The 26,403-nt window shown below is 39.5% G+C and overlaps 1 protein-coding gene across 1 annotated transcript in view; it reads left to right on the top strand.

The window, feature by feature from the left end:
• The first annotated feature begins 4,955 nt into the window (after window positions 1-4,955).
• cd36 (CD36 molecule (thrombospondin receptor)) overlaps window positions 4,956-26,403 on the top strand; it is a 79,849-nt gene continuing 58,401 nt past the window's right edge. The window contains exons 1-2 of the mRNA XM_051923801.1: window positions 4,956-5,141; window positions 25,844-26,004. Coding sequence (XP_051779761.1) covers window positions 5,022-5,141; window positions 25,844-26,004 — 281 coding nt within the window. The 5' untranslated portion in view covers window positions 4,956-5,021. The remainder of the gene's footprint in view (window positions 5,142-25,843; window positions 26,005-26,403) is intronic.

Here is a 26,403-nt window from a genome sequence, read left to right on the forward strand (position 1 = left end):
TACAACTACATAAAACTTCAAAGACGTATCCATAAAAAAATATTCTTCTTCTTGTAAAAATAATCAGGACAACCTTCACAGCTGCTCTACTTTCAATTGGGAGGATAAATTATTGCAGGTAAAATTGTTTTTTTTAAACATCCTTTATTAAATCAACTTTTATTTATATAGCTTAATCCTCCTTTAACACTTAAGGTGTAGCTATATTATTAAAAGTTTTTTTAAGGTTTTTGCTTCCAAAATGGATTTCAGAATTTTAAGAGAGTATGGCAGCTTGAGCAGTGGTGTGAATTATATATCTTTCAGTCTATCATAGTTATAGCAGAACTTCATTGGTTTAAAATTGATTGAAAAAATTGTAAAAGAACAATTGACATCTAGATTCAACTACATTACTGTGTATAATTAATGTAATTAAATTAGATTTTTTTTGTAATTTTTTCCCTTTTTTGTAACATGGGCACAGTATTGACACATTTTAAAACTTACATGTCACATACAAATGTAACATCAACTAATGTGTGAAATTTACATTTTTTGATCTAACCAGAGTCAGCTTAATCAAGCTCAGTTTAATGGTGGGCAAAGACCTGACCTGACATCACTGAGCACAAAGCAGAAACTACACCAAGATGGGTACTCAGTCCATCATAGCCCATCTAGACATACAAACACAGTCACTTATTCTGTTAATTTAAAGATGGCAGTTAACCGAACATGCATGTCTTTGGGCCATGGGAAGAAAAATGGGGTATCCATAGAAGAACCCACACAGACTTTGGATGAACATGAAGAGTCCACATAGGAATCTTCTCAAAGCTTTGCACCTTTGCATATTTATTTGCTGGTACAGGGGGTCCTCTGGGTTACGACACAGTTCTGTTCCTACAACAGTGATGTAACCCGAATTTTGGTGTAAGTCAAAACACACCCTAGCCTAAGTCACTTACCTATCCTAACACATTTGCAAAATCATAATCTAGAAAATAAAAACACAACTAAGCCACAGAAAAAGGAAAATGACATAAATATACTGTACTGTAATGTACACTGTACTGTAGTAACAGAAAGGAAATTTTATTCCTTCTGATCTCTTTACAATGTCTAATTTCACTTCCATCATGATGGCTTTCCTCTTCTTCGAAGCACTACCATCTGAAGACTCTGACTTTCGTTTAGGAGCCATGATAAAGGCCAAAAGGTAGCCAAAGAAAGCAACACAAATGGAACACTTGTGCTGCAAGCAACCAAACTAGTTCGCCCACGTAGTCTGTAAATACGACACTAATGGAGTAAGCCGAAACACTCACGTCGCAATTTTTTCAAGTTTTTATTGGAGTGAGTGTTGTAAACTCGAAACGTTGTATGTCAAGACGTTGTAACCCGAGGACCCCCTGTACTTGCATATTTACATTTTTTTCCTCACTGTAATTTTACACCTTCAAATGGCCGTCTGTAATGCCTATGTAATGGTAGTCCAGCACAGCCTATACACTGTGCATCTTGCAGTTCATAGCCGACTGGACGAGTGTGTGAGAAACAGAGACACAGACACAAATGATAATGTAAAAACAGTGTATCTGTTTATTCTAGCAAGTAAATCACAGTCCTATATCAAGCAATTATCAAAGCATAGTTCAAAGCAATGACACAATTAAAATGTGAAAAAAATCAAAAAAGTGAATATTTACAATATTTACAGTGACTCCAAAAATTTTTGCAGTGAAGAAAAGAAGAAAAAAAACAGTCTTCTTCCTCTGTAAATGATCGCAGTTCAGGAAGGTTACCCCACACAGTAAACAGTGTAAGAAAAGTGAAAATGAGCAAAATCAAAACTAAAGACAGACACATAAATTGGCTCATCACCAAGTCCTAGAAACCTGTACAAACACCAATATCTCGAGGGAATATATATATATATATATAGTCACACATGTGTGTTTAGGGGACAACTAAAGGGCTTGAATACATGTGATTCCACGCCAGAGCAGGGGGTGGCGAAGTGCACTAATTTTCCCTCTCAATCTTTTGCAGAGAGTTCTAGGGAAATCCCGCCTGGCTCTGGGGCAGCCAATGATGTCACTTCCGGTACCGGTAATGATGACATCACTTCCTCCACTGGCCTTTAAAGCTGCCATATTGTGTCAAGAGAATCAGTTCTGTTTTGGACTCTGTTATGTAAACATGATAACCTTGTTGAATCAATTTTGCAGCCAGGAACAATTATATGGGTGGCTGCCTCAAACCTTCTCAATGTCTTATGGTCGTTTTTGTGACTGTATATACTATATATATATATACTGCAATGGCTCTGAGGCTAGGGTTCTGCACTGGCAATCAGAAGGTTGCCGGTTCGAATCCCGTAAAATGCCAAAAGGGACTCTGCTCTGTTGGGCCCTTGAGCAAGGCCCTTAACATGCAATTACTAAGCGCTTTGAGTAGTGAGAAAAGCGCTATATAAATGCAATGAATTATTATTATTATTATAATATATACTGTATATATATATATATATATATATATATATATATATATATATATATATCCATCCATCCATCCATTTTCCAACCCGCTGAATCCGAACACAGGGTCACGGGGGTCTGCTGGAGCCAATCCCAGCCAACACAGGGCACAAGGCAGGAAACAATCCTGAGCAGGGTGCCAACCCACCGCAGGACACACACAAACACACCCACACACCAAGCACACACTAGGGCCAATTTAGAATCGCCAATCCACCTAACCTGCATGTCTTTGGACTGTGGGAGGAAACCGGAGCGCCCGGAGGAAACCCACGCAGACACGGGGAGAACATGCAAACCCCACGCAGGGAGGACCCGGGAAGCGAACCCAGGTCCCCAGATAGACATACACAGCACAATCTCTTCACTGCTAACAATCTTTACACTGCTCAGCAGATCCGACACCAAAGTCCACTTGGTGGCTTCTCTCCTGTTTTCTACCTGAGCAGGTTCTATCTGACCAATCCCAGCAATCAGCCTGCCAGCATCAGCCAACTGATGTAGAGATGTTTACCTCGTAACTTGCTTCAAGCAGATGAGTGCTCCTTATATTTTTACCTACTTACTCATGCACTTGTGCATGCTGGCATACATGTGAGTGGGCTGTTTTTTCCCATATGAATAGGTATCTTTTCAGGTAGTTAAGTTCTACTGAGTTAAGTTTTACAGAATCTTTTTTGAACCAAGCAAATGCTGTTTCAGGGTGTGACACAGCCAGTAAGGATAGACTCCACTGTGTACCTTTAGAAGTTTATAAAAACAAATGGAGAAATCTCAACTTTTCTTTAGGTGTCTGAGAAAGTGAGCCTTTTAACAAGAGCCAAAATGTGTTCTGCCCATTTTAGTTCAACAACAATAGTCATTCTAAGAAAGTTAAAACTGCTCACACTCTTCATGGCATTCCCTCCTAGGCAGATGTCAGTGCAGTGTGCGTCCTCCTTCCTTAAATCTATGACAAGTTGTCCTACCAGTGCCTGCCTAACAAATAACAGTCACTAAAATATCTAGAATAAAATAGCATCTTTATTCTTCTTTTTCAGTATTCAAAGCATAAATCATTCTTTAAAAAATAAAGGTGGTAAATGGAACTGAAATAGAGTCATATTAATGTTTAAACAACATTTAACAATAAAAATAAACCATTTATTTTCAGGGTGATGCAGTGGTAGCATGTTCTTCCCGAGTCTGTGTAGGGTTCCTCTGGGTGCTCTGGTTTCCTCCCACAGTCCAAAGACATGCAGTTTAGGTGGATTGGTAATCCTAAATTGGCCCTAGTTTATGGTTGGGGTATGAGTGTGTGTGTCTGTGTGTTCGCCCTGCGATGGAGTGGCGCCCTGTCCAGGGTTTGTTCCTGCCTTGCACCCTGTGCTATCTGGGGTATGCTTCAGCAGACCCCCGTAACCCTGTTCAGCACTAGGCATGTTGGAAAATGACTGACTAACTGACATACATTCTCAAACAGTCATGTCCAGATTAACTTGGATTCTGTTATTATAGAAGAAATCTTAAATAACCAAATAGATAAAAAACTAAATTGCAAGGCGTGTATAATTGTTCATATTACTTTTGCTCATGGTACCAAGAGTTGTAACTGCTGTAATCAAAAAGCCAACAACATGGCAATATATTTTTATCTGATTTTGTCTTGGAAAAAAAAGAAGTTTGTTCAAAGTCCATAAGGCCTTTTTTGCATTTAAAACTGCCAGATAATTTTAAAGCAGAAAACAAATTAAATCAAATTATATTTTTTGAGGAATGCTAGACTTCATAGCTCAAAAGTGCAGGGTTCAAATCCCAGCCCAGGAATTGCAAGTATAGGGTTGCATATTTCAGTGGCAATAAGTACAAAAGGCTTTTACTCTAACTGGTTCATTAGTAAATTTAAAACCATACATGACAGGGTCATTTAGTCTCACTACATAACATGACACATTTTTTAATTATTTATTTTAAAAGATCGCAGTGAGGGTCCTTTTAATAGATGTGGAGATAGAACATGGTAAAAGTCTAATAGTTTATTTGAACAGTAAACTGTCAAGCTAAATTATGAAGACCAAAACAAACATATAAAGGAAAATAAAATCATAATTGCCCGAGTGTAAAATATCACTACAAGTTAGTATTCTATGTAAGGATTAATTTCCAATAATGACTTTGAAGTCTGCACCAAATGATGGTGTAACAAAGCTGGCAAATTGAACTGAAATACAGTCGTTATTAATAAATGTATACTGTACATAAAGTCAATGTAAAGCACTATTTAAAAACTGAGACTAATAAGGTTCAAATGTTACTCTGGTTCCACTTTCTGCTTACATGTAATCAACACAGGATGACCTTCAGTCATTTGATAATGAAGCTGATAGCAGGTGATTACATATTTACAGTTTTAAAGTGTCCTCAGAACTGTTATAGTGGAAGGTGAAAACCTGCTGCACTTCGTTTTGTGTTCAACTGGGCAAACATACAGACAGCTGGAATACTTTGCTAAGAAAAAGCATGGCATGCAGTAAAAGAAGTGGCCTTATCACTGGTGCTGTACTTGGAGCTTTATTAGCTCTCCTAGGAGGAGTTTTAATACCAGTTGGAAAAAACATTATTAGTACATCAATTGTTAAGGTATTTTTCATTTGTATTACTGTGTATTGATTTATTTATTATGCCTTGTAAATATTATTTTGAAGAATATTATTAATGCATTTCTTTCTAAATTAGAATGGCCAAAAATTATAATTCATGCATAAATTATTAAAGTGATTGTAAGTTTAAGTTTGTTTGAATCACTAATTTAATTTAGCAGAGAGCTAGCAAGTTACTCTTTTACATCCATTGGAAAGAAACAAACGACAAGAAGATGACACATGCTGATTTTTTTACTCTTGTTTAATTTTAATGCCAAAATTGTCTGGAATGGACTGTTGTAGTTAGGAGGTTGTAGGGCTTTGCTGATAGATTATACTGTAATATGCAGATAATCAGTAGTGAGGTTGTTTTTAGCAGAATGTAAATACGAAGTACATGTTTATTTATTGTATGCTAAATGAGTCACAGAGCTACACTTAGGGTGCTTGTTTCCTTTTGCATTTATTTGTAGATAATTTAAATTTCTTGCTTTTTTATGGTCACAAAGACCATTGAATTTACCTGATACAATTTCAAGTAGAAGATAAGTAAACTGGTGTGGTACAGGTTTATATAAACTATTGCTGCCACTTTTACAGGGAGGCACAAGGCGGCTTCTGTATGGAAAACTTCATGTTAGCTGACAGGTCTAAGGCAAAAAGCCTTAAAGCTGAAAGTCTACAGCCTGTCAACCTGAACTGGAATGTGGTGTATTCTGGGAAAGTTGGAAGGCAAAACAGGATTTACAGTATTTTTGCATAGATAGATAGTACAGCTTTTAATTCCTATAGAAAAATAACCTCGAGTAAAGTGATAATGATGTCTGTACTATTTTCTGTGTGTTTTGAGAACTCAGTAAAAATGTCAAGGCACACTCTGCTAACAGAGATGACAGTAAGTAATTCAGTGTTTATGTGTGCTTATTATTTGGCAAGAAGGGAGGAGGAGAGCAGTTGCTTTTTATTTGATGTTTTTTCAAAGAGTTCAGTTTAGCTGCTGTTTTTTGACTCTTTTGTAAAGAGCTCAGTTCAGCTGTTGTTTGGTAAAAAAGGGACACTTTGCTGTGTCATAAAAACTGAAACTGACACTTTAATGACACCTACTATCTGATGCTGCTTAGCTACTGGACAATTTCCAAAGAGCATTACTGGCAAGACATTTTTAGACATTTTTTGACTAAGGATATATAATTTGTAACTAAGAGCCTGGACCATCTGGGAATGTATCATCTGCATTATGATGTTGCAAATGTGACTGTATTAAACCATCCAAGTTATATAATTCTCTCTGTTGCTGTTATTTGCCACTATTGGTTTTGATGTAAATTAACATAATTTTTAACTTAAAACTTACATCAAGTGTCTCAAACTGACTATTCCTAGTATTACTGAGAGTTTAGGTTGTTCATTCCTTGTCTAAATGCAGTGCCTTAAGGGCATGAAAGGATAATAATAATAATAATAATAATTCATTACATTTATATAGCGCTTTTCTCAGTACTCAAAGTGCTATCCACACAGGGAGGAACCGGGAAGCGAACCCACAATCTTCCACAGTCTCCTTACTGCAAAGCAGCAGCACTACCACACACTTATGAAGCTCTCTATTGATAGATAGATAGATAGATAGATAGATAGATAGATAGATAGATAGATAGATAGATAGATAGATAGATAGATAGATAGATAGATAGATAGATAGATAGATACTTTATTAATCCCAGGGGGAAATTCACATACTCCAGCAGCAAAAAATATTAAATTAAAGAGTAATAAAAAATGCAGGTAAAAAACAGACAATAACTTGAATAATGTTCAACGTTTACCCCCTCTGGTGGAATTGAAGAGTCGCATAGTTTGGGGGAGGAATGATCTTCTCAGTCTGTCAGTGGAGCAGGACAGTGACAGCAGTCTGTCGCTGAAACTGCTCCTCTGTCTGGAGATGACACTGTTTAATGGATGTAGTGGATTTTCCATAATTGATAGGAGCCTGCTGAGTGCCCGTTGCTCTGCTACGGATGTCAAAACCGTCCAGCTCTATGCCAACAATAGAGCCTGCCTTCCTCACCAGTTTGTCCAGGCGTGAGGCATCCTTCTTCTTAATGCTGCCTCCCCAGCACACCACTGCGTAGAAGAGGGCACTCGCCACAACCATCTGATAGAACATCTGCAGCATCTTACTGCAGATGTTGAAGGATGCCAGTCTTCTAAGGAAGTACAGGCGGCTCTGTCCTTTCTTGCACAGAGAATCAGTATTGGCAGTCCAGTCCAATTTATCGTCCAGCTGCACTCCCAGGTATTTATAGGTCTGCACCCTCTGCACACAGTCACCTCTGATGATCACGGGGTCCATGAGGGGCCTGGGTCTCCTAAAATCCACCACCAGTTATGATGGTAAATGTTAAGAAGTGAAAGTGAAAACAGTCTCAGACTATGGTAAGTACCTTACCCCTGAGGACCCAATGTTTCAAAACATGTTGTAAAGCACAGGCAGGAAGACTAGTAAGAGATTACAGGTAACAGTTACATAGAAAGAAATGTCAAAACCAACTATCTCCCATTTAGAACAGAACCTAAGATGTTGATTGGTACCTTTTGTATTATGAGTATGTTATAGGGGATCTGATAACAGAATAAAAAACAGACTCTGCCACAGTTTCAATAAATTGTACTGAGGACCTGACTTGCCATCAGGAGTGGAAATTGGATGAGTAAAACAGTAAAATGTACAAAATATACAAGATAAACCAACCCCTCTCTAGGTGAATATAAAACAGTCAACTAATCAGTACTTGTCTTTGTGCAGAATGTTTCAGTTTTAAAATAGATAAGTTTGAAAATTTTCCAATGCTTTTCAATTGAAGTTTGTGATTTTTCAAAAATGTGTCTAGCTCCTATTTAAGATATCTCAATGAAAATTAAACTTTTCTGAAAAATTTCCCTGAAGATAGGTTGGTCAAGTTTCAACAAAATTGATCCACACAGAGCTGAATTGACAGAAAACACACCAAATAAAAATGATAATATGAATATAAAAGCCTGAATAATATTAACATAATAACTTATTCAAATATGTTAAATTAAATTGTGTTTTATACCAATACTAGCTTTCCCCCACGGCTGTGCCCACATAGTAGCGAAACAGGACAAACTTTAAAAATCAATAGACAGCACTGGCACTTTAGCTGATCGTGTTCAGCTCAGAAGGGAGAGCGACCCCCACCCCCAAAAGTGAATGGGGGGAGAAGCACATGGCCATGATATCTCTGCCAATCCGCACCTACCCTCTAAAACACATGTAGCTATGATCTCTCTCTCTCAAAAACATCCAATGTTACTCCTTTACAATCTTTAGATAATGTCCGTTGAACAAACAGGTATCGCTAGCTAAGCAGAGGCAAGGTACCATCCAACATGTGACGAGAGGTAAAAGGACTCAAACAGAGGCTGGCACATGAGGGAGGAGGGCCCTGCCTCCTTCCTCTCGGCCCGCAACATCTTCCTTGGAATCGCGCAAATAAATCGGTACTGCAACCAAACTCTGATACTTAGCACAATGAGAAAAGTCGCAAAATCAAATGGAATGTTCATGCAAATTATAGAAAAAAAAATCTAAATCCGTTAAGTAGTTCTCTCGTGAAAAGCGGACAGACAGACAGACAGACGTATTTTATATAGATGTATTTATTTCTAAAGTCTAAACTGCCATAAAAATACATATTTTGTAATAAAACAGTACAGAACAAAATACAGCATGACCTCTTTACGTAATGGCTTAATGCCGACAAAGACACACAGCTCTTTATCAAACAAAATACAGAAGCTTCTATAAAATGCTCAAAACATAAGAACATTTTAGATGGACCCTAAAACAACTAGAAACTTTTAGAAACTCCCAGGAAAAGGAGCTTCATGCTACTAAGCAATAATGTATTCCTTTAAAAGAAGTTGCACATTACTACATAGAATTTTGTGGTAGAAGAAGAGTTTCTTTTTGCTTCATAATAACCTGTGCTTCCTCACAGGTAGTGCTGCTGCTTTGCAGTAAGGAGACTGTGGAAGATTGTGGGTTCGCTTCCTGGTTCCTCCCTGTGTGGATAGTGCTTTGAGTACTGAGAAAAGCACTATATAAATGTAATGAATTATTATTATTATTTATAATCTCTCTTTCTGTTTTTAAATTCGGTTACAGCTACAAATTATGGGACAGCCAAACTCAAGTCAATAGATGAAGTTACAAATAAAAACAGTAATATGATTAAATTCAGTTAACTTCTGTCCTTAACTGAGAAAATGTTGCTGTGGAGTGAATTGAATTTTCTGTATTAGTGATGATCTGCTATTATGATTCTGTGGTTTTGAAGTTGCACATGTTTTGTAATTTGATTACTATTTTGATCGTATGGATATATTTTATTGTTAGTTTTTTTATTTATGGCATTATTTTCTTCATTGCAGGCACTGCCATTTTGAGTGTTTTTTTATATTGGTGCTTCACTGTGCAAGGTGACAGTAAAGATCTTTTTGAGGTTCAGAAACCAGGAGATGAAAACATTTTTAATAAACAATAAAGGCTCACAACTAGGAAGATAAAACCATGCACCAAAACTGTAATCACTTAACAAAACTCAAGGTTTAACATGTTGCAAAATTGTACTGTAAGTACAAGTGCCAAACTCTAACCACTAAACAGAAATTAAAGTTAAAAGATATGTTTGTCAAAAGTGCATTAATCCTGAATTAAAAATAAATGAATCTCATGTTTGAGAATTAGACATAATCTTGGACGAATGTACAATGCTGACCTTCATACTGGGACGATGGTGACATCACAGGTTGTATACTTATTGTTATCATGGTAACTACCACAAACAAAAGTTCACAAGATGGTGTCAGCCAAGTAAAAACCGTATCATGGTGCATACTGATAGAAATAACTAAGTGAATATCAAATCAAAGTAAAGATAATAACACAAACAAATTCTGCATGGTACCAAACCCCCTACTGGCGCCACAAATGTTATTAAATGCAAAAATAAACATAAAATAAAATAAAACTCATCTTAATCACAACAACACCCATATTGTTGTTGGTAATGGAGCTCTGCTTTCATCAAGTGGCTAGAGGAAGTGAAATTGCATGATGTCATCACTTGGGCACTGTGTAAGATGGCGGTAAATGTCTTCACAGTATTAGCTAGTGGCAGATCTAAATAGAGAGCCAGGACTGTCCCTTTCCTTTTTTTAGATTATGAGTATGGGTATCGTTTGAGTTTGGACTTTCCGTTTATTTTTGACCTTTTGGCTCAGAGTCTTTTCCATATACTGTATTTGTACCTTGGATGCCTAATATCTGTTGAAGTTGTTGGACTAAAAACATGTATTTCCTTCATCCCATTTTCTTCCAAAGTTAAAATGCAAGATTAAGATTGATAAAAATGAATGAACTAAATTTTGAAGAAGCACTTGCACCACAAAACCTACACTGAATCATATTGCATCTAAATCCCCTCAAGTTATGATCATTATCATATTTTCTGTTATGATCTGCTTTCTGGACTTTCATTTATGTTCTATTTTTTGTTTGGTGTTGTCACCATGACTCCATTTTTGTGTCTAAATGCTGCCATTTTGTGATAATTTTTCATCACCACAGCCATACTGTTTAATACTATGCTTGTTGCCAGTCACAAAACGCACAAGTTATTTGAAGTATGTCATCACAACCTACCTATAGATGATAATGGTGTGCATTGCTTAACATTCTTGCTTTAGATCAAATACTTTTCTTTATAACCCCTCTTAATGATAGAACAACCTAAAAGATGCTTTCAAAGTTTTCTTGTTTGATTTCTTAAGTGAGTTTTGGTAATCAGTCCCTTAGTCTGTCTGCATGTACAGATTACCAGCCCAACTATGTCTTATCTCTTCAGTTTTTTTTTTCTTAATCCATTTCTAACATCCCACAGGGCATTCTCTTTTAAATTGGAACCTTAATAATTTTAAATGTTTTGATAGCAATGTATTATTTAGGATTAGTATGGTGCAATCAACTTTGTAAAACTGATAATACCATCATAAATATAAACTTTTCTACTTATGTGGTTAGTCCTGCTTCTTCATAGATCAAGCATTTTCAGCTTGAATCATGCACGTGGTTGTTGTCCATGTTTAGTTGATACATTCTGCTAGGGCCTGTGTGAGGTTTTCTCTGGAAAATCCAGTTTCCTGTCTTGTACTAAAAACATGCATGCTAGATTTATGGTGAATCTAAATTGGCCTCATTTCAGTGTGAGTGAGAGGGTGTGTGTGTGTGTTTGCGTGTGTGTGCGTTTGTGTGAGGGTTGACTATGATGGACTACTTTCACATCTATGATTCCTTCTTAACATTCATCCAATGCTGCCAGGATAAACCCCAGCCTCCCATGACCCTACACTGGATTAAGCATGTTTGAGAATGTTAGTTATTAGTTAATTATTAATATAACAAGCCAACGCCTGCCATAGCATATGGTGGTGCAAGAATAGCAACGGAAAATCGTGAGAATGGAATTCAGAAATCAAGAAGAAATAAATACTTCTTGAAAGACGCAGTGTGCATGTAGAATTTCCGGCCAAGCAGGATTACATGTGAAAGTGATAAATAAATCCGGCTTTCCGAATTTACGTACTATGGCCATGGCATCCTGATAGTTTTGTTGCATGTATCTTGGACTTCCTGGAAATGTGGACGGTAATATGATCATTTTGCCTACACGTGCGTTGTTATTTTCAGCGTTTGCTTGCAGTGCGTCTGATAGTTCAACGCGCAGATCTTATTGATGTAATCTGAGATAGTTGAGACGCGCACCCTCTGTTTTAACATACGCATCTACAACGTACTGTTGGAATAGTTTACCGCTGGAGTGCAAAATACTAAATGTATTCCTTATTGCTAATCTGTATGCATAAAATTGACATTGAGTAAGCCTTATTTGCTTGGCGGTTCTTTTATCTGGAACATGTTGTAAATCTTTGTGCCAGCCAATGTCTCCGTGAGGGAATAAAAGTGGGTAAATCACAGGATCGCAATTCATATTGAGCGTGGAAATCTGTTTACAGGAGTTGCCTATGGGATAGATGCAAATGTCCCATTCAGCAGGCATTACACAATCTTCTCTGACGAAAATCGCTGCAACATCGGTGTGACATGTCTGGGTATTGTATCGTCATAAATCCTGCCTAGGGTTTTCCTTGAAAACCATTCATACAGATGCTGTTGGATTGGACTGAGCGATTTCATGCATGTGTTTGTATGATTTAGCGAAGGGGTTGATGATTCTGAGCATAGAATCTAGCTGGAGAAGTACATTTTCGCTGCATGCAGAGTTTGCTTTATTTTGTAAGCATACTTCAGTAGCTTGCACTGTGTCAAAAACATACAACTGTCCATATCCTGGAGAGGTAGAAGTGTTAGGGTATAGAGAGAGATTTGGTGATAAATTTGCCCATGTATTTTAAAATAGTATGGTCCGTGGCTAGGAGGTTGAGTTATCTGTGCACCCATGGAAGCAAACGCTAAAGAAGAGTTGTATTCTGGAATGTGTTCACGATAATTTTTAGCTTCTAATGTTTGCTGTGTAAGAAGCTGTTGTAAAGACACAGGTGGCTCCTGCAAAGGCGGTAAAGCTACTTTACCGTTGTGGCAGCACCTCGAGTACTTGTTGGATATATTATGCTCAGCAGGCCAGTATAGTGCATGACATGGAAGAGGACGAATAGGAATCGAGAAATGCCATGTTGGCTGCGTGTGGGCAGGACCGCTTTTGAAGTCGAAGCAGGACGAACCAGAAGAGAAATATATATAAGAGATTACTTATATACAGTAACTATGTAATACCTACCTTCTCACTCATTAAATACAGGATTGTGAAATAATATTTAGTATTGCTGAATTTCAGGTGCATGCCATATTATTTACGTTTTCTGTTCCTCTGAGATTATATTATATAACTGCTTAGTTTATTGTACAGCAGGATGATGCATTTAAATACATGTACTCGTTTGGCTGACACCTTCATTCATTTGAGATGTTTTTCACAGACAGGGTTAGAAAATGAAATGACATGTTAATTACACCATGTTGTTTCTAGTGATGACTGAAAAAATAATCTGTTATAATGGAGAACGGGGATTCAAAAGTTTTTGACACATTAAACTTCAGTGGGAACCAAGCACTGGCAGATTTGTTCATATCTGAGATGCTTTAAAAAGCAGAAAGTCAGTTCACCAGTGCAGTGTCACAAACTGTTTCTGAAAAACCCACAAAAATGGTGCAGTGGCTTAATGATGAACAAACCAGTGGAGCCTTCATCTAAATGCCCCCTTCAGTCATTCAGAAAACACTTTTCTTGAAGTGGTTTATTTAGTAATACTTTATCAAAAGTGACTGGATGAAAGGTGAGGTTTAAAAACCAACTCCTTCAAGTTAGATGGGTTGCGTTGGTATACAGCAATCTTCAAGTGACACCACAGAATCTCAATTGGATTGAGGACTGGGCTTTGACTAGGCCATTCCAAGACATTTAAATGTTTCCCTTTAAGCCACTCCAGTGTAGCTTTACCAGTATTTTTAAGGTCATTTATCCTGCTGGAAGGTGAACCTTTGCCCCAGTTTCAAATCTCTGGCAAACTGAAACAGGTTTTCCTCAAGAATTGCCCCAAATTTAGTGCCATCCATGTTTCCTTCAATAATGACTAGTTTTCCAGGTCCTATTGATAGAAGACATTGCCTCAGCATGATGCTGCCACTACCATGCTTCAATGTAGGAATGGAGTTCTTAGGGTGCAGGGAAATTTTGCCATTTCCAATGATGGCTGGAAACTTCAAGTTTGGACCAGAGAACCTTCTTCCATGTGTTTGGGGATTCCACCACATGTTCGAAAAGTGTTTTTTTATTTTTTTTCTGCAAGCAATTGCAGAAGCCCCGCTCTGTGGAGTATATGGCTTAAAGTGGTATTATGGACAAATTACTCCCTTTTCAACTGTGGATCTTTGAAGCTCCTTCAGTGTTATCCGTGTTGTCTTTATTGAATCTTTGAGAAAAGCCAAGCAAAATGACACCTTTTATTGGCTAACTAAAAAGATTACAATATGCAAGCTTTCGAGGCAACTCAGGCCTCTTCTTCAGGAAAGATGTAATACAGAAACTGGAGTTCCCTGTGTTTACTGTATATGCACACTCTAGGACAAGAAACAACATTGGTAAATCTTTAAATGAGAAATCTTAAATGTAAAAAATGCCCTCCATGTCCGGACTATGAGTTTTGGTGGGTGGCCTTCTATTGCCAGGTTTGTACTGGTGCTTTATTCTTTCCATTTTACTGTAATGTGGGATAGTCAAAGATTTTTTTTTAATAACCAAACCCTGATCTATATACAGTACTTTTTCACAACTGTGAGTTTGGAATGCTCCTTGGTCTTCATGTTGCTTGCTTTGTGGTGCTGCACACAGGTGGGCCCTAATCAACTAATTATGTGATTTCTGAAGTTAAATGGTTGGACCAAATCTTATTTAGGGGATTCATAGCAAAGGAGATGAATATGTATAAATGCACAACATTTCAGTGTTTACTTGTTTATAAACGTCTATATATTATATATATTATATATAAACGTCTACAAGTGGAAATGTGTGTGGCCCAGAAGTGAGAGGTAGAGTCGGGGTAAGGGCACCACCTCCAGGAATATACAAGCGAGGCCAGAACGTTGGCAAAGCGAAACCTCTGAAACAAGAGTCACTCACTTAGCCGCTAATACAGAAGCGAGGTGAGCACATCGGCAAAAGGTAACCTCTGAAGAAAGACAGTTGCTTAACTGCAAATGCACAAACGATGTGAGCATGTCAGCAACACGAAACCTCCTAGAAGAGAGGAGTAGTTCCTTTCAATTACTTGACATCTGTACATTTCAATTTTTTTTGTGACAATTTCAATAGTTTCTAGGGCCTTTTATAGCACAGGCTTACACAGCTAGTATATATATATATATATATATATATATATATATATATATATATATATATATATATATATATATATATATATATATATATATATATGGTGGCCAGGTGTGGAATTAAAAATGACAGGCAAGGCAACTTCGATAATTTGAGACACAAACCGAGTTGTCCCATTTACTTCAAAATGAATCCAAACGGGCAGCACGGTGGTGCAGTGGTAGCGCTGCTGCCTCACAGTAAGGAGACCCGGGTTCGCTTCCCAGGTCCTCCTTGCGTGCAGTTTGCATGTTCTCCCCGTGTCTGCGTGGGTTTCCTCCAGGCGCTCCGGTTTCCTTCTGCAGTCCAAAGACATGCAGGCTAGGTCGATTGGAGATTCTAAATTGGCCCTAGTGTGTGCTTGGTGTGTGGGTATTTGTGTGTGTGTCCTGCGGTGGATTGGCGCCCTGCCCGGGATTGGTTCCCTGCCTTGCACCCTGTGTTGGCTGGGATTGGCTCCAGCAGACCCCCCTGTGTTCGGATTCAGCGGGTCGGAAAATGGATGGATGGATGGATGAATCCAAAGGAAGTTAATGCCATCAGGTAGAAAAGAAAAACAGCTTCTTAGGCAATATAACAGAATGAGCCCTTGGCTATAAGGAAAATAGCGGGTCATTCTTGGGAGCGCCATCCTGTGGTTCACTCTTATGAGCGAATGACAACTCTGTCCATGCGGCTGTCCTTTACAGTGATAGCACAAGAAAAGGCTGCTAAGACATTTAGTGAAGCAGTATTTAGTTGTATGAAATTAAATCAAATGTGAAAAACTGGCTGTGCAAAAATGTGGGTCCCCTTGTAATTTTGCTGATTTGAATGCATGTAACTGCTCAATACTGATTACTTGCAACACCAAATTGGTTGGATTAGCTCGTTAAGCCTTGAACATCATAGACAAGTGTGTCCAATCATGAGAAAAGGTATTTAAGGTGGTCAGTTGCAAGTTGTGCTTCCCTTTGACTCTCCTCTGAAGAATGACAGCATGGGATTCTCAAAGCAACTCTCAAAAGATCTGAAAACAAAGATCGTTCAGTATCATGGTTTAGGGGAAGGCTACAAAAAGCTCTCTCAGAGGTTCACATTGTCAGTTTCAACTGTAAGGAATGTAATCAAGAAATGGAAGGCCACAGGCACAGTTGCTGTTAAACCCAGGTCTGGCAGGCCAAGAAAAATACAGGAGCGGCATTTGCGCAGGATTGTGAAAATGGTTACAGACAACCCACAGATCCCCTCCAAAGGCCTGTAAGAACATCTTGCTGCAGATGGTGTATCTTTACAATTCAGTGCAATTTGCACAAAGAACATCTGTATGGCAGGATGATGAGAAAAAAGCCCTTTCCGCACTCACACCACAAACAGAGTCGCTTGTTGTATGCAAATGCCCATTTAGACAAGCCAGATTCATTTTGGAACAAAGTACTTTGGACTGATGAGACAAAAATTGAGTTATTTGGTCATAACAAAAAGTGCTTTGCATGGCAGAAGAAGAACACCGCATTCCAAGAAAAACACCTGCTACCTACTGTCAAATTTGGTGGAGGTTCCATCATGCTGTGTGGCTAGTTCAAGGACTGGGGCCCTTATTAAAGTCGAGGGTTGGATGAATTCAACCCAATATCAACAAATTCTTGGGGATAATGTTCAAGCATCAGTCACAGAGTTGAAGTTACGCAGGGGTTGTATATTCCAACAAGACAATGACCCAAAACACAGTTCGAAATCTACAAAGGCATTCATGCAGAGGGAGAAGTACAATGTTCTGGAATGACTGTCACAGTCCCCTGACTTAAATATCATTGAAAATCTATGGGATGATGTGAAGCAGGCTATCCATGCTCAGCAGCCATCAAATTTAACTGAACTGGAGAGATTTTGTATGGAAGAATGGTCAAAAATACCTACACTCATCAAAGGCTGTAGGAGGCATCTGGAGGCTGTTATATTTGCAAAAGGAGGTTCAACTAAGTATTGATGTAATATCTCTGTTGGGGTGCCCAAAATTATAGACCTGTCTAATTTTGTTATGATGCTGTGGAAGACACAGACAGGCAGACATCGTATAATCACCCACAACACATTTATTATACAGAATAATATTTACACAGTGCACACACAACCCCAAAACTCCCCCAAAGTCCAGGCCTCTGTACAATGCCTCTTTCTGTGGTCCGCCTCCACTCCTCTCCTCCCGAGCGCTGTCTCTCTTCCTCCCGACTCCAGCCATCGAATGGAGGGAGGCGGCCCCTTTTATACACACCCGGATGTGCTCCAGGTGCCTCCTGATTAGCTTCCACCGCCACTCCCCAGTGTAGCAGAAGTACTGGCTGTGCACTCCGGGTGTCCCTGGTCTTCTTCCCCCTAGCACTTACGGGTGTGGCAGAAGTGCTGAGGGCCAGGACTCCACAGGCATCGGGGCGCCCCCTGGCGGTGACCACGGGCCCCTATAGGGCTGAGCTTCAAAGCTCTCTTCCCATGGTCCCCAAAGCCCCCAGGGCGGTCGCCACCTCGTGGTCTGGAGGAGGTGTAAGCCCTCCTCAGTTCCTCCTGGGCATCCCGGCTGGGTACCACCCCCAGCCACTTGCCACAGATGCATATTGCATATTTTCTGTTAATCCAATAAACTTAATGTCACTGCTGAAATACTACTGTTTCCATAAGGCATGTCATATATCAAAAGGAAGTTGGTACTTTGAAAGCTTAGCCAATGATAAACAAAAATCCAAAGAATTAAGAAGTGTTCCCCAATTTTTTCATATGACTCATATGATATATATACAAAGTATTTTACTCTCATTCCACTTCAACAATTTGGTCTATACTGTCAAGTACATTATATCAAATCCAAATGAAAATCCATTTTACTTCCAGATTGAAATACGACAAAACAGGACAAACACAGAGGAGGATGAATATTTTTGCAAGGCACTGTATGTTTGTGATATACGTTCTGGCACCTACCACTTTAAACTGGATAAAATAAACTTGTTAACTGCTATATGTATGGGGCAACACGCTTCCCTGGTCCTCCCTGCATGGGGTTTGCATGTTCTCCCCGTGTCTGCATGGGTTTCCTCCGGGTAATCCGGTTTCCTCCCACAGTCCAAAGACATGCAGGTTAGGTGCATTGGCAATCCCAAATTGTCCCTAGTATGTGTCTGGTGTGTGGGTGTGCGTGTGCCCTGCAGTGGGCTGGCGCCCTGCCCGGGGTTTGTTCCTGCCTTGCGCCCTGTGTTGGCTGGGATTGGCTCCAGCAGGCCCCCGTGACCCTGTGTTAGGATATAGCGGGTTGGCAATTGACTCTCTGACTGGCTATATGCATTCCAGGTTTCTATTCTTATATTCTGTACCCCCCTGAAACATTCAGAATTTATTTTCTTAGTATTCTTGGGCAAGGAAGTCTCTATAGTGCACATCATAGGACTATCCAGACATCTGATTGTAAGTTGTCTGCTTAAAAATCATTCCAGACATTTAAGTCAATTTAAGATAATATGGGTTTTATGGATGACAAGGTCCAAATCTGTTTACAACACAAACTGCTTGTAAAGTAATAAAGTTTACGTAATTTATTTTTAAGCCATATTATTAAACATGATTGTCGACATTATGACATCAATCAGATGTGCAATGTGCAAAAATTAATAATTTACCTGACTTTTGTACACCTGCTATTGCATTGGCATAATCTTGCTTTGTAAATTTCAATTTTATTTGTAATTAGTTGTAATTTGACCTTAATGAGCAATTGTGGAGAGGGTGCTTCACTTTGATGTATTCAGTATATTTATTCAAAGCAATTATAATTGGCATAGCAAACACTATATCTATAGATACACAAACTAGATTGTAAAGGCAGTGTAGCACAATATGAAATGGTTTAGTGGTGCTGCACTAAACCATTTCATTTTCTGGTCCACCTCCAGAAGCCCATGAGCTTGGTCATTGCTAGTGTGGAGTCATGGCTTCCCTCCTACCTCTCAAAGACGTTTATTAGTTTATCTGGTTACTCTATATTTCCTCAGTATTAGCGTGAGTCAAAAATTATAAAGTTGCCATATACTCTGGTCTTTAGACCAGCATTGTTTTATTCTGTTGAAAGCTGGCCAGTGATGGATAGTAAACAGCGCAGGATTACAGCCAGAGAGATGTTGTACTTCAGGAAGGTAATTGGGAAAACAAGAAGAGACTGGTGGTGGAATGAAAGGGTTAGGGTAGAGTTGAAAGAAGTATTGTTGATGAGGACTGTCAGGGAGTGGCAGTTGAAATGGCTTGAACATGTGATGGAGATACAGGAGGACAGATTAGAAAAGCCAGTGAATGGAAGCTAAACCAGAAGTAGATGTGAAAGACCAAGCACCACCTACTGGCACAATGTAATGGAACTGGGAATGGCAAATACTAAGACTACTGTTAAGATGAAGAGGATGGCTTTGGATTGAAGGATGTGGAGGATATAGGCCATATCTCACATATGTTGGATGCTGCAAGGCTAAAGGACTGGCAAAAGAAGAAGAAGAGTGTCTGTCAATGTGACTTGAAATAGATGAGCTTCCTACCCAGGACTGGTTTTGGTCTTGTGGCACTGGATACCTACAAACCTATAACTGGATTAAGTGTTTCTTGTAAATGGATGGATGAACATATTATAAAAACACTTTAATAAATACTTATTAAGTTTTAAATTTTGCAACAAGCATTACTATATGTCTGTTGTAGGTTTCCTCCCACAGTGCAAAATGTGTGTTGGTGAGTGTGTTCTGCAATAGCCTAATGTGTTATCCAAGGTTTGGTTTTGCCTTGCCCTTAGATAAATGCTCACGCCGTATGAGTCTGAAATAAAAAGAAAAACTTAAGTGTATGCATTAGCATATGTCTGTGTGTCTGACATTAAAACTATTAAGAATGCCAGTGCCTTTCAAGTAATATACAACAACATAACCTAAACACTCCCTGGCCTTGACCTATAGTGTGAATTGTAGTTTCACATTACCAGACAGAGGTTGATGAGATTACAGAACTGAAATGTAACCAAGAAATACAAAATCACACAGGTAGGATTTCTTTTGATCTACTGTTCTCAACAGTTTTAGTATATTTGTAGCTTGTACACCTTTTAAATGGATTCACAGAAATCAGAATTTTGGCATTTTTGACTTTTGTATTGTTTGATTATGTCTCTGTTTTTCTTCTGGTTTGAGTATTTATTATTTGTAATTAATATATTTTGTTTCTTTTGGTCTTTCTGACAATGACTACTTTCTGAACATGATTCTCTATGACTTGACTCTAAGACCTCTTCTACTCGCATATAGAATCAGTGATTATTTTTATTTATAATTTATTTGGCCAGCTTGGATATGACTATGGTTGATTAGCTAAATTCTGCAGAGGGTTTTGTTTTATTTGCAGCAAATTTGCTGGGTTCGCCGATGACCTTGTTTGCCAAGTTTTTGACTTTTCCCGGTGCTCCATAATTATATGCAAGGCTAGCATGACATCCCAGAGCTGTAACTTCAAAGACTGGATGTGGATGTCACTACCCAAATAGAGCTGCCTGCCCAATTTGCATCGTACACATGCAGAACTTTTACTTATGTATACTGTAAGCATACTTCACCTCACACTTTACAGCTGTGCATGATGTGCATGAGTGAATGATTTACATCATATACACGCATGTGTGATGTCACTCTCTGATTGATACTTCTGTCAGATTTTCATCCCGGATGCATTTTAAAAATAACAAAAACCTCAGTCAACATTACATTTTATAATACAGCCTGATCTGGACTGCACATTAGATGACATAGATTAATTTTACATTGTACATTGTGTCTCCACTGCTAAATTGAGCATGTTATGCTTCTTACTATGTAGCATAGATCGGGTGGTGACAGGGACAGGCACCCTGAGTGTACTGTATAATGCTGATTCCTTGCATCACAGGCTCTGTGGGTCCATGTTAGTCATCTGTGACAGGAGCTTGAGAGACACAGAGAAAGATAAAGGACTTGGAGCATAATTTTATCTCGGGGAGGAACATTGGAGCAGTGGTCAGCACTGCTGTCCCACAGCTCATGTTATGTTTTTTGGCCACAATAATGTGTTCAGTATAGTTGACAGAGACTTCCCTAGCTCTCAGGAACACTTACTGCACCATTATAAACTACTGTGGATGCTAGCTGTTGCCCCGTGAAACCCACCAGACAGACGTCCAAGACACACTTATAAAAAGCACCAAGAAGAATTTTAATATCTTTCTTCAGATACAATGCACAAAGCACCACACTTGCCACAATTCTCCAACACTAATAATAATCACAACAATATTCAATCCTCCACTCCCAGCAGCTTAGTCACCCAACCTCCCAAGTCCGGCTCTCCCTGCTGGGTCTTCACCAGTCCTTTAAATAGTCCGTGACCCGAAGTATTTCTCCCGGGTTCAACGCCACATCATCCTTCGTCAAGTAGCCCCGAAGTACTGAGGGTTTCCATCCTCGTGACTCCGAAGTACTTCTGGGTTGTTGTAACAGTAGTAGTCCCCCGGTTCTTTGTGAGCTCCCCCTGGCAGCACCCACGGCACCCAACAGGGCTGGGAAAATGGACTCCACATCCCAGGATGCTTTGAGGGAATCCGGGGAACCGTTGCCGTCCAGGAGAGCTGCCACCTAGCGTCCCAGGGGATGCAGTGCCCTGAAAAGACTGCCTTCCTCCACTCTTTTCTTTCATGGACGTCCCAACTGGACTGAACCGCCGGCTGTCCATCACAGTACTCCTCCCCCAGCCTTGCATCATAATGCGATGCAGCCAGCCCTGCTAGGGTAGTCCTTTTTCAGGAGGGACTGTCTGTACTGACCGGACCATGGCTTCTTCCTAAAAAACAAGAGCAGGAGAACAAAGGGGAGACATTGCCCTTTTGTTTTCTTTTAGCACCCTCCCCGGTTTCTCCCTGGACGTTCTCGCCATAAGTGGCCTGGCCGATGGCATTCATAACAGCCTCCTCTCTGAGTGTAATGTCCTGTGGGACTGGAAGCAGGCTGGTAACGTCTGCATTGCTTTTTGGCCAGCTGAAGGCGGACTGTCTCCCCGCCCACGCGGAGAGCGTCTCCTCCACACACACTCTACTTCGTCAGGAGTTCCCTGCTTTTCCTGTGGGTCCTCCTTTTCTCTCTGGGGCTTACTCACAGTTTGGGTCTCCCTATGAGTAAGAGAGAGACCCTTTACTGTCTGCACCCCTTTAGATTTTTGTGAAACCAGTGCTGATGTCTTAAGGTTCGTGACTACCCAGAAGTGAGTACTATCCCGCTGCTCTGACGGCCCCTCTCCTTCCATCGAACACTCGGTCATCATCCCCCTATCAACTGTTGGACTATTCATCTGCCCGCCTTAAAGGTGCCTCGGCTATCACTCCCAATTCCTCGATTATCTTCTTCATCGAGGTGATGACCTGGAAAAGGCTTGTTACAGGCTGGATTATCTTTTCCAGCTCCCGCACATTAAAGTCATTTACCCGATCGGCTGGTGGCAAGCTCAGACTTTCAAAAGCCCCGCCCTCCAGCCGCGAGCCAACAAGCGTCTCCTCCACCTGTGCAGTTGGGCCTCGCACTGCCTTTTGGGATTTGGAGTTCCGGATATCAGCTTTAAACCGACCGCAATCCGCCTGACTCAATTTTTCGGCAGATCGATCGGTCACTCCCCAAACCTCCTTACCTTCTTTTATGGCGTGTGATGCTTTGCCCACCTTCTTCTCCCTTTTTGGAACATCTGCGTCCGAAGGAGTGTTTTGATTCCAGCCTATGGGCCACGGTTGACCTTCTCTATTCCATGACGCTTTGGGGCTGGTCACGTGTCCGTTGCTGGCTGACCGCATCCAGAAGTCTTCCGTGTTCATATTCCCCTCGGAGAGCGCACAACCGTCTTCGGGATGATTTGCCGTCTTTATTACGACCTCCGGATGCACACCATCTATGAGGTATGAGCATGGGACAAAGTGGGTTATTTTAAAGATGTTTTCAATCCCTTCCCCGGCACATACTTCGTCTTGGTTGTTGGCACCCGGAAAATTTTTCTCCCGTAAGGCGGTGTCGCTCCGTTGCTCCTCTTGGACGCAGGGGATGTCGAGCACCTGACTTCTCTCCGCACTGTCAGTCGATTTAGACTTTCTTTTCCCCATGATGGACCGGGGGTTCTGCCCATGTTAATTTTAAAAGGTTTTCTGACCAAACAGACGGCCAGAATCCTGCCGGCTACGCCAACTGTGGACGCTAGAGGCGCTGTTGCCCCATGAAACCCACCAGACAGACGTCTAAGACACACTTATAAAAAGCACCAAGAAGACTTTTCATAGCTTTCTTCAGATACAGTGCACAAAGCAACACACTCGCCACAATTCTCCAACACTAATAATAATCACAACAATAATCAAAACAATAAATCAATCCTCCACTTCCAGCAGCTTAGTCACCCAACCTCCCAACTCCGGCTCTCCCTGCTGGGTCTTCACCAGTCCTTTAAATAGTCCATGACCCGAAAGTATTTCTCCCGTGTTCAACGCCACATCATCCTTCCTCAAGTAGCCCAGAAGTAATGCGGGCTTCTGTCCTCGTGACTCCGAAGTACTTCCGGGTTGTCGTAACAGTAGTAGTCCCCAGGTTCTTTGTTAGCTCCCCCTTAGCGGCATCCCAACAGGGCTGAGGCAATGGACTCCATGTCCCAGGATGCTTTCAGGAAATCCGGGGAACCGTTGCCGTCCCACTGCAGGGGATGCAGTGCCCTGAAAAGGCTGCCTTCCTCCACTCTTTTCTTTCATGGACATCCCGACCGGACTGAACTGCCGGCTGTCCATCACACAACTCAAATCTAGTCCAGTTTCTGTTTCCCCATTGACTTCAGTGCATAGTGCTGAGTTCACACCAAAATTCCCAAACCTTTACACTTCACCAAACATGAGGTGAAGCGAGTTTAGTAAGGTGCACTCATCACTTCTTATGACACTGAGAAACAGTTTATATTCTGAAATGAAACTCAAATAACTTAGGCTTACAATGGCACAAAAAAATGGAAAAAATTATATTTGGCTCACTTCTACAGATGGAGGAAAAAATATATTTTAGGAAAAAATAAGGATGGACACAAATGTACTTTTAGTGTAGTTTGAGTTTTCTGGCTGTGGCCTTGATCTGTGCACTTTAGTTTACTCTTGGTTTAGATGATGTTGGTTTAATTTGAATATTTGACTTTTGACTTCATTTTAAATTTTCATCCCAAAATTGTCTAAGAAATACAGTTCTATGAAAAAGTATTGAAGACCTTCCTGATCTATTTGTGGCACTAAATATTGTTAGGTGTTCAACCAAAATCTAATATTAGATAAGCACACCTGAGCGAATAAAATAACTTAAATCATTTAGTGGGCAGATATTGAAAGTATCTTTATTTCATTTCATGTAAAATAGTCAAAGGTTTACCATATATTTTTAAAATAATTTTTCACACATTAGAAATTTTCTGTATAAGTTCCTTCAAAAAATGAGCCTGGTTTTTTGGCTTTGTTTGTACAAGGCATTTTGCACTCCAGTTGGATTTGTCGTTTGGATAAGACCCTGTATCTAACGGGAAAACAGAAAAAGGGAAAAAAGACTTGCATTGTTTGTTTTTTTTTTTTTTTTTTTTTGCTGTCATGTATCTGGTGGCATAAGAATTTCCCCTTTTGAGATTGTAAATGTGTATATATACAGTATATATAACAGCAGCTTGTGGTATGGATATTTTAGTTAGAGACTAGAAAAGAGTATAAACGAAGAGTGCATGAGAGTATGAAATTAGACAGAATTACACAGAAATCTGTGCAGTTTTTTCTGTTTATAGAATAAATAGAATTATAATTTGAATCATCAATATGCAGAAGACCATACACTAATTTAGGATTCTTAAGTAATAATTCAAACACACTTTTAATTAAGTTGTCTGACTGGTGGTTCAGGCTATGCAAATTATGGACACTGATTATGGCTAGATGTGAGGCAGGAAACAAAGCAGCCATTGCATAGTTGAGATTAACTAACTGTAGAAATGAGAACAAGACAAGACAGCTCATGGCTGTAGTTTAGTAGGAAAGTGTAAACAAGGTAGTTGCTGCTTGGCTGTGGGTTGGGCTGCTGCATAGAGCAAAACTTGATGCAATCTCACTGGACAAGTGACAGAACAGGTACAAACAGCTGCCTGTGAGCTCACTGACTAGACTGTTGCAGGCTTCCTGGATGAATACGACACTACAAATGGCAAGCAAAGACAAAACAAATGTGAAAAACCATGTTAAGGGCCAAATCAAAGAAAATATAGTATAAACAGTGTGAAACCCTGCCTAGACTTAAAAGGCTGAGAATGTTAATAATAAGCTTCTTAGATGTTACATTAGTGATATCTGGATTAATATGAAGTGGCTGATGTTTTTCACATAGGTTAGCTGACTGATTTTCTTTTTGCATTTCCAAATTATGACTCATATTTTGCCCCCAGTGTAAACAATGAAGTCTATCATTTCATTTTTTTCAGAATTCTTTGATTTTTAATCAAGTGTTTCATAGACTAAATACCAGGTGTATGAAATAAGCATGGAAGAATTTACCCTTTCTTCTAAATTATTTCTACTTTTTCTTTTTTACAGGAAAGCGTTCTTGAAAATCAAACCACTGCTTATGAAAACTGGATTAAAGTTGGTGGAACCGTATACATGCAGATTTGGCTATTCGATGTGAAGAATCCTGTAGAAGTTATTCTCTATGGTTTATCACCAACGGTTGCACAAAAGGGACCTTATACTTATAAGTATGTTTTTGATTTCTTTACAGGGGTCTTTTTTCATGTGTTGTATCTCAGCAAAAATTATGTTAAGGCTTGAGTGAAAAAAGAGTCTTGAAGGGCATCATGAAGAAGACATTTTTAGAATTTGACATAATATTTGTAAAAGACCATATGGGTAGGACACAGTTTATTAGTATCACTTAGTAGGAACAAACAGACCTTGTTTGAAGAAACTGCAGTACAGGTATAATGCAACGTGTTCAGGTTTGCATAGGTATTTTAATATTGGGGACCACAGTAAACTGTGCATGCCCTTAATAATTACTGTCTTCAGCACTTGAATAAGAACAACGTACCTAAAGCATACGATATTTACTTTTACTTCTGAAGAACTCAGGTAATTTACATTTAAAAAAAATATTA

The sequence above is a fragment of the Erpetoichthys calabaricus genome, chromosome 1 (genome assembly GCF_900747795.2).
Source record: "Erpetoichthys calabaricus chromosome 1, fErpCal1.3, whole genome shotgun sequence".
In the NCBI taxonomy this organism is placed as follows: Eukaryota; Metazoa; Chordata; class Cladistia; order Polypteriformes; family Polypteridae; genus Erpetoichthys; species Erpetoichthys calabaricus.